General features: G+C 42.1%; 2 protein-coding genes across 2 annotated transcripts; both read left to right on the top strand.

The window, feature by feature from the left end:
- Positions 1 to 2,729: 2,729 nt before the first annotated feature.
- On the top strand, positions 2,730 to 5,590 carry EAH_00057430 (nucleoside-triphosphatase, putative; the record flags this gene model as incomplete). The annotated part of the gene is made up of 2 exons (XM_013393736.1): positions 2,730 to 3,189; positions 3,513 to 5,590. The coding sequence occupies 2 exons, from the start codon at positions 2,730 to 2,732 to the stop codon at positions 5,588 to 5,590; spliced, it is 2,538 nt and encodes an 845-aa protein (XP_013249190.1).
- A 2,577-nt stretch (positions 5,591 to 8,167) lies between these two features.
- On the top strand, positions 8,168 to 8,633 carry EAH_00057420 (hypothetical protein; the record flags this gene model as incomplete). Its single annotated transcript, XM_013393735.1, has 1 exon — positions 8,168 to 8,633. A coding segment is annotated over one exon (466 nt), but the record flags the coding sequence as incomplete, so codon positions are not given.
- Between the last annotated feature and the right edge of the window lie 478 nt (positions 8,634 to 9,111).

The following is a 9,111-nucleotide window of genomic DNA, read 5'->3' as shown; positions in this document are numbered from 1 at the left end:
GGAGACAAATGGACACAAAAGGAGACAAAAGGAGACAAAAGGAGACAAAAGGAGACAAAAGATGTAAAGACAGAGGGAAGAAGAAAAGAAGAAGGAGGAAATACAAATGAAGAATAGTGAAGGAGACAGAAGAAAGCAAAAGGCGACAAAAGGAGACAGAAGGAGACAGACAATTAAAGGGATTGCATAGATCAGCAACAGTTTAGAGAAAGAAACAGCAATAAAGAAGGTTGAGTAGGAGGAGACAAAGATGCTTCATATACACTGCAGAGACGGTGCAGAGACACCTGAATAACGACTGTCTCCTTTTAGAAACGCATTTCTCCTTTCTAGGTAAGCTGCAAACAATAATAATTAAACAGACACACTTCAACTGAAAAGCAATGTACAACATACACCACATATCAACACATTGTCCCTTGGCATTTGGCTAAAGGCGATTCTTGCTGCTGCTGCTGCTGCTGGTGCAGCACCCGCAGCAGCAGCAGCAGCAGCACAGCTGCAACAGCAGCACAGCAGCAGCAGCAGCACAGCTGCACCAACAACAGCTGCAACAGCAGCTGCTGCAGCAGCAGCAACAACAGCTGCAACGACAGCTGCAGCTGCAGCAGCAGCAACAGCAACAGCGAGTTGTATGTTAGCAGCTGTTTGTCGTTCACGTGGCGCTTATATCCCTCTGGGGGCCCCTCAGGTGGAGCAGCGGTGGGAAGGAGGCAGCTAATGCTGCAGCAGTTGCTGCTGTCTCCTTTTGTGTTGTGCTGCTGTCTCCTTTTAAGTAAAAGGAGACAGCTACAAAACACAAACCTAGTTGAGACAGAGGGGGCAATTTGAATATCCGCATGCACTCAGGAGACAGACAGACAAGAGACAAAAGAAGAAAGTAGACAAAGATAAACAAAATAAAAAGACAGGAGACAGTTAGTTTGTTGCTTTGTTGTTGTGCAAGAGAAAGAAAGAAGAGACACTTCGTTTGCTGCAGCAGGGCCTCCTCCATTTGAATTACAAGAGATTAGACAAACAACAATAATATATAATATATAATATGATATAATCTATATAGTATATACAATATATATATAATGTATATTGCATATTATATATTTTATATATAATTAATTATTGTCTTTATTATTTATATTATTGTCTGTAGACGAAAAGGAGTTGGGGAGGAGAGACAGAAAAAGTGCTGTCTCCGTTTGCTGCTGTTGCCGCTGCAATAGTTATATAATGTATATATATAGATATATATTAGATTAATATATACATATATATATAGATATAGATATATACATATATATATAAATATATATATATATATATATGTATATATTGTATGTATATTATATATAAAGAATAACTAAAGCACAGCAAAGCCCTCATGTTCTTCTTGCTTTGTTTTTAATTCTTTTATTGTATTTCTTTTTTATTTTATTTTTTATTTATATGCAAAGAAGAAGAAGAAGATGTTGCTGCTGGAGTGTATATACACCTCAAGTACGAGTTAGTGCGGACTCTAACGAGAGAGATTAGGGATAATAATAAATAAAAATTAATTAATTAGTCTTTGATGCACAAATGTATATTTTTAATGCAATTTAAAGAAGAAAATAAACATTAATTCTCATAAAGAGCAGAACGAGAAAAACCCCAGGGCTAACCAGCGGTCTCTGTACAGCTAAACCCTAAACCCTAAACCCTAAACCCTAGACCCTAAACCGTGAGCAGTTTGACTCCTTATTTATATCTGTGGAAGGATATAAATAGACAAGTGAACTGAAAATACTGCACAAACCCTAAACCCTAAACCCTAAACCCTAAAAAGAGACAGCAACAGCCGACGCAACCGACAGGCGACCGCTGGTCTGTCTCCTTTTGTCTCTGTTTGTCTCCTTTTGTCTCCTTCTGTCTCCTTTTGTTTATTTAGCCTCTTTTATCTCTAACAGAAACAAACTCGTTGTATGCTGCTACTTCTTTTTCTCTCTTCTTCTTCGCTTCATCCCGCTGCTGCTGCAGCCGCTGCTGTTGCTGCTGCTGCTGCTGCTGCTGCCGGGAGTGAGGCAGAGTAAATAAAATTTCTTCGTTCTTTGCTTATATATCTTAAGATAGAAGGAAAGGGTTTTTAATTGTATCTTCTTTCTTCTTTTGGAGTTGAGGTGTACATACACCTCAGCAAGCAGTAGTCTCCTTCCGTGGTGTATACGCAGCTCGAGGCCCTCTCTTTTCGTTTCATTAAAATCAACAGACATTTCAACGCCTTTCTTATACTTCTTTTCTTCTTAAGAAATGCAATTCAGGTGTATATACACCTGAAGTGAGGCCTCTTCGCCACCTCGGGGTCTCTCGCCTCTCTCGAACACCAAGGTAGTCAGTCGGCTGCTGCTGTTGCTGCTGCTGCGGCTGTTGCTGCTGCTGCTGCTGCTGCTGTTGCTGCTGCTGCTACTGCTGCTGCTGGTGCTGGCTCTTTTGCTGTTGCTGCTACTGCTGCTGCAGTGCAGCAGCTCCCCTGGAATGCTTTTGCTGGAGCAGAAAGGGCGAGGTTCCTTCCCGCTGCTGCTGCTGCTGCTGCTGCAAGGGGGCCTTTGTCTGCTACTGTTGCTGCTGCTGTTGGGATGTATGTGCAGACAGGAAGGCATTGATAGAGTTGCTGATTTGTTGTGTGCGTTGTTGGGGTGTACAGGCAGGTGTTTTTCTTCTTTTTTTTCGGTCTTTCTTCTCAACTCTCCGTCAAAATGAAAGAGGCATTTGGAGGCACCTCAGGTGCTTTGCTGCTGCCTCTGCTGCTGCTGCTGCTGCTGCTCTGTCCCCTGCAGCAGCAGCCAGACTGTCTCTCTTCTGGGTTGCAGCTGAGTGGCTCCCCTCCTCGGCTCCGTCGCCCCCAAACATTAGACAGTGAAAACTCTATAAAAGAAGAAGCAGCAACTGCTGCTGCAGATAAACAAGAAGACGCTAACCTACAGCAGGAACAGCAGCAGGAGCACCACGACCAGCCCCAGCACGACGAACAGCAGCAACCGCAGCAGCAACCGCAGCAGCAACCGCAGCAGCAACCGCAGCAGCAGCAGCAGCAGCAGCAGCCGGGTAGAAAGGAGTCAACTTTGTCAAGCAATGATTGGATGGCTATTGCTTCTGCTGTCTCCTCCCACCTTCATTCTGAAGAAAGAGAAGGCTGTGCTGCTCCTTCAGTTATAGGTGAGAGAAGCTAATAAACTGTCTCCTCTGATTTGTTTATTTGTTTATTTTGTTTGTTTGTTTGCTTGCTTGCTTGCTTGTTTGTTTGTTTGTTTATTTGTGTGTATTGTACAAGGGTTTAGGGTTTAGGGTTTAGGGTTTAGGGGTTAGTGTTTAGGGTTTAGGGTTTATGGTTTATGGTTTATGGTTTAGAGTGTATGATATAATGTTTAGTGTTTAGGATGTACAGTTTAATGCTTAATGTATAGGGTTTATTGTCTAGGGTTTCGAGTTTAGGGTTTAGGGTTTAGGGTTTAGGGTTTAGGTTTGGTGTGTATGTACAGAGGAGCCATCTGAGCTATCGGAGTTAACCCTAGAGCTGCGTTCTTGCAGAGCTTTTAGACAACCTTTATTAGTAATAGACGGAGGTAGCACGGGCACTCGAGGAGCATTGTTTGCAGTTGGAGGAGAGAGCTGTCCTCGAAGAGGAAGGAAGGTGCTTAAGGAGACACTATATTTACTTGAAGAGGGTAAGAGACAACAGGGATTGCGACAGCTTATAGAGAGCTGGCTTACTAAAGAGGCTGGGCCTTACTGGGCGTCGCATCCGTTTGATGCTCATACATTGCTTCATAGGTATAAGAGCATGAAAGAAGAAGCAGCAGCATTAATTCATGCTATACTTGAGGAGACAGTTGAAAGCATTAAGAGACATTTTGATCCGCTGCAGCAGCAGCAAATCAAGGCTACAGGTATACCCGTATTCTTCTACAGCACTGCAGGAATTAGAGATACTCATGACTGGTATCGCAACGGCATCTTTGCTGCTTTTATTAAAAGCATTAACAGCTTCAGCAGCAGCAGCAGCAGCAGTGGTGATGAGGGCTTTGCTTTCTTTACTAATGAAGACTGGACTAGGCCTATCTCGGGTACTGAAGAAGGCTTACTCGCATTTGTTGCAGCTAATCAGCTCTTGGGAAACTTTAAAAAAGCAAAAGACATACAGAGACAGCTGGAGGCAACAAAAGAGGAGACACAACGGAGACAGTTAGAGATTCAACAGACTCAGAGTCTTACAAGTATTATTGAAGTGGGCGGGGCCTCTACTCAAATAGTTTTTCCTGTCTATAGACTAGGAAGCATGCCTTCTTTTGTAAAGATAAACAACTTAAACTCTGCAGGATATTTAAGTGAAGAAGACCCTATATTAGATATATTATCTACATCTTTTATGCAGCTGGGAGCAACAAGTGCTACAGGTATTTTCTATAAAGCTTATTGCAGCAATAAAGACAATTTAGTAGACGGTATCTGTTATAATCCTTGTCTTCCTAAGGGCTTTACTCAACCATGCTCTACTGGAGAAGTAACTGTCTCTTCAACAGGGGCTGTCTCTGTTGCTGAGGGTTTGCAGCAGCAGAGGCTACGACCTGCAGCACAATATTGCACTTCTTCTAATAAAGAAATAGCAAAGAAGACGCTTAATAGGCTTTCATGCTTAGGAGTAAGTATAAACCCTGATGAGCCTCTTACAGAAAGATTGAAGATATCCGGGTGTATGCAAATGAAGGGGACAGGAGACTTTGCTGCATGCGCCGCTGCAGTTGAAAGCATATTATTGAATCCGTCTCTACCTCTTCCTGCAAACCAAGAAGCTTCTTATACAGGGTTTGACTCTGTCTCTCAGATATTTTATTTTACAGAGACAGAGGCCCCTATTGTACTGACAGGTAAAGCTATCGTCAGCCCTATTAAAGATATGCAAACAATAGGTTTGCTGCCTCATACTTTCTCTGGAGACCCCTGCGAGTTAAAGGAAGCTGCTACTCGTTACTGCAGCGCCCCTATTGTACGTACGGAGACAGGTCAATTAAGGAGACACATAGATATACTTCATCCAGAAGGAGAGACTGCAAGCCCAAGCCCTCATGCTGATGCTGCTGCTCCTGCTGCAGCAGCAGGAGCTGCTGCTGCTGCTACTTCTATTACGAGTCTAAATCTGGAGAATTGCTTCAAGCTCTCTATGAGTTACGGGTTATTGTCTCTGTTAATGAAGAGGAAAGTGCATCCGAATAAGATAAGCTTTGCTTTAGATATAGTAAACCCTCAAACAAAACAAAAGATAGGAGAGTACGGCTGGGCTCCAGGAGCTATCTTAAGAGCTCTTGCTGATAAAAGGAAATGGAGTCTCTATGCATATGAGTTGGGCATACAGCACACTGCTATGGACAGGTTCGCAGCAGCACACCAGCAAGAACAGCAGCTGCAGCAGCAACCCGCAGCAACAGCAACATCAGCGCCAGCAGCAACAGCAACAGCAGGAGGAGGAGGAGCAGCAGCAGCAGCAGAAGCGGCAGAGGGAAAAGGAGAAGGACAGGAGACAGCTGCTGGGGAAAAGGAGACAGGAGACAGGTCTGCATAAAGGCAACAGCAAGATGAAATGCAGCAAAAGAGAGACACATAATGCTGCAGAGACACCTCCAACTTTTAAACATTCACCTCAGCAGGCATAGAACTTCAAGAGCACCACCGCCAGCAACAGCAACAGCAGCAACAGCAGCAGCAACAGCAGCAGCAACAAAGTGCTCTTATAGATGGTTTCTCTTGGGGAATATCTAATAACTGAAGTTGGAGAGAGAAGAAGAGACAAAAAAGAAGATGACAGCAGAAAGAGAGTTAGTTGTCTCTTTCGACGAGGAGACAGTAGATTTGTTTTGAAATAAGCAGAGACAAAGGAGAAGAGACAGCGCCTGCCTCTTCTTACCTTCACATTTTGTCTCTTTATTAGGGTTTAGGGCTTATGTGTGTCTCCTTGCATATCTCTTTTTATTTGTTTATTTTATACTCAGCTGTGAAGCAGCAGCTCCTCAATGGCGTTAGATAGAGGAGATACCTAAAGAGTCCCTTCTTTTTTGTCTTTATTATTTTATTGTTGTTGTTTTAATTTAATTTATTTACTCGCAAACGCACTTGTCCATCTAAACAGAAAGGAGACAGAGAAAGACAGCGTGCTGGGGTGTATAGGCACCTCAAAAAAAAGAAAACAACCAAAAACCCATATATATTCCTATTAATAATATTTATTAATGCATTTAAATAAATGTTTATGTTTAATTGCAGCACTCAGCAAACCCCAGACTGAGACAAAGCGACAGAAAGAGAGAGGAGACACATAAAGAGAGACAAAGACAATAAACCCTAAACCTGAGAACAGAGACAACAAAAGGAGAGACAGAGAAACAAACAAAGAAAGAGATAGAGAGAGATGCAGGCAGACACACAGAGACAGAGAGAGATGTAAGGAGACAGAGACAAGGAGACAGAGGTAGTTGCATAGAGACAAAACGAGAAAGATAGACATACAGAGACAAAAAGCTGTTCTATTTAGAGACAGTTGTTATTAGAGACATTCTTTATTAGAGACAGCTGTTGTTGTTTGAGTGCTGTTTTTGTTTGGGGGTTTCTTTTCTTTTTTTATGCAGTTGCTCTATTATGTTGCATTTGTCTTATTTATTTATTTATTGTTTGTTTGTTTGTTTGTTTGTTTGTTTGTTTATTTGTTTAATGCATAATGTAGTAGATTTGCATGTAAATATATATAAATATATCTATAATATATTATATTATAACTATGTTCAGGTTGAGTCTTACAATATTCTAAGCCTCGCTGTATGAGTTTATTATGAAGGGCTGAGGCACTCCTAAGAGCGGCTTTACTTTCATTGTTATTAAATAATAAAGCATTAGAATAAAACATTAAATAAATAATTCTTTTTATTTATTTAAAATAAAATAAACATTATTATTAAAATATTTGTTGTGTATTCGCCGCTCTACTGCTCGCGCGAGCCTCTTGCTTATTAGCGGTGGAGGTATTGAAGAAGTTTGAGGAGATGAGGGGTTTTTGTGCAGCAAGAAGAGAGGAGAAAAGGTAATAAATATAAAATAAATTAAATAAAGTGTTTAAAATATTGTAAATAAGAAACAAAGAAAGAAGAAAAAGACAAGAATAACAACAGCTCCTCTGCGTAGGGCGCAGTGAGTGCTGCTAAGGGAGCGGCGGGTATGTATGAAGTATATTGTTTGAGACGTTGATATTTGTATAAATATAAAAGAAATAAGTTTAAATAAAAGAATAATTCAAATATAATTAATTTTTAAAATCTATATACCCTTATTTTCGTGCACATCTATCGAAGCTTCTTCGCAGCCTTTATCGTAAACAGCGCCTCCGCTGCAGCAGAGCTGCATTACTTGTTGCTGCATGTTTTTGCTTTTGTTTTTACTTTTTTTGGATTTTGTTTGCTTTATAAGACATGTAGAAAGATATTCCTTTGTTTTCGTCTCTGTTTAAAGCAGAAGAAAGAACAAAGGCTCTCCCCACCTACAGCAGCACAGCCAGAGCGATTGTTGCTGCTCCTGTTTAGCCTTCCCTCTGCTGTACATACACCCTAGAAACATTGTTTTAATACTCTATTTTGTTTAATTGCATGCTGGGAAGGGGAAGGGGCATCTTGCATCTCATTAACAGCTCGCCAGCTGTTTCCTCAACTTCGACTCAAACCCTCTTCTTTGCTGCAGCTACTGCTGCTGCTGCTGCTGCTGCTGCCTCTACTGCTGCTGCTGCTGCTGCTGCATTCATTTAAAGTAGCAGCACACGAGAGAGCAGCAGCTTACAGGGAGGCAGGCAAGAGCCTGCAGCTTTGTCTACACCGCTGTACGGCTGCTGTGCAGCAGCGAGAGCAGCAGTAGCAGCAGCAAGAGCAGCAACGACAGCGGAAACATCAGCAGCAGCAGCAGCAACAGCAGAAGCAGCAGCACCAGGATATCCTCCTTGTCTTATTGGTTTCTGTTTGTCGCAAGTTTTAATTTCTTTTTGCTCAACTTCGTCTTAGCGTGAAAGGTTTTGATATTTGCTTTTTATTGCTGGTTATTTAATAGAATACAATTTCTTTCTTCTGGTGTATATACACCTTTTTGTTGTCTTCTTTTTTTCAAGATGGGGACCATGAACGGCAGGCGGTGGGGTTGTTGTTATATTCAGCGCGGCGGGATCGTGCATGCGCTGCTGCTGCTGCTGCTGCTCGCAGCAGCAGCAATTTTTTTGCCTTTGTCTGTTCTAGGAGAGGAGACAACTTCTTCTATATATATAGAGCAAGAGATAGTAAAAGGGAGGGGCGATAGCAGTATTCAAAAGCTACAGCAGCAACTGCAGCAGCTGCAGGAAGAGCAGCTGCAAGAACGCGAGCAGGAAGTGCAGCAGGAGGAGGAGGAGCAGCAGCAACAGGAGGAGGAGGAGCAGCAGCAACAGGATGAGGAGGAGGAGCAGCAGCAGCAGCAACAGCAGCAGCAGAAGGTACAGAGCGCAGTAGTGCCCGGCAAAGAAGAAGTGGTGAAGAAAATCTTATCACACCCCCCTGCCGGGTTTGCAGAGCTCGCTAATGCGCTGTCCTTCACAATTTACGGTAAAGATAAAAGAGGCAACTACGTCGCCTTCTGTGATGTAAGATACACCCTAAACCCTAAACCCTAAACCCTAAACCCTTAAGAAGTAAGGTAAAAAGGTAAAAGAAGAAACTACGTCGAGTTCTGTGATGCTCGATACACTTAAACCCAAAACCCTAAACCCTAAACCCTTAAGAGGAAAAAGTACATACGCTATGTCGCGCTTTCGGATGTGAGAAGAAACTCCTAAACCCTACGATTATAAACCCTAAACCCTAAGTTTGTAAACCCTAAACCCTACGATTATAAACCCTAAACCCTAAGTTTGTAAACCCTAAACCCTACGATTATAAACCCTAAACCCTAAGTTTGTAAATCCTAAACCCTACGATTATAAACCCTAAACCCTAAGTTTGTAAACCGTAAGCCCTAAGATTGTAAACCCTAAACCCTAAGTTTGTAAACCCTAAACCCTACGATTATAAACCCTAAACCCTA

This window comes from Eimeria acervulina, genomic scaffold (genome assembly GCF_000499425.1).
Source record: "Eimeria acervulina Houghton genomic scaffold, Eah_scaff1238, whole genome shotgun sequence".
Classification (NCBI taxonomy): domain Eukaryota; phylum Apicomplexa; class Conoidasida; order Eucoccidiorida; family Eimeriidae; genus Eimeria; species Eimeria acervulina.
This window is presented reverse-complemented; position numbering and strand designations above follow the sequence as displayed.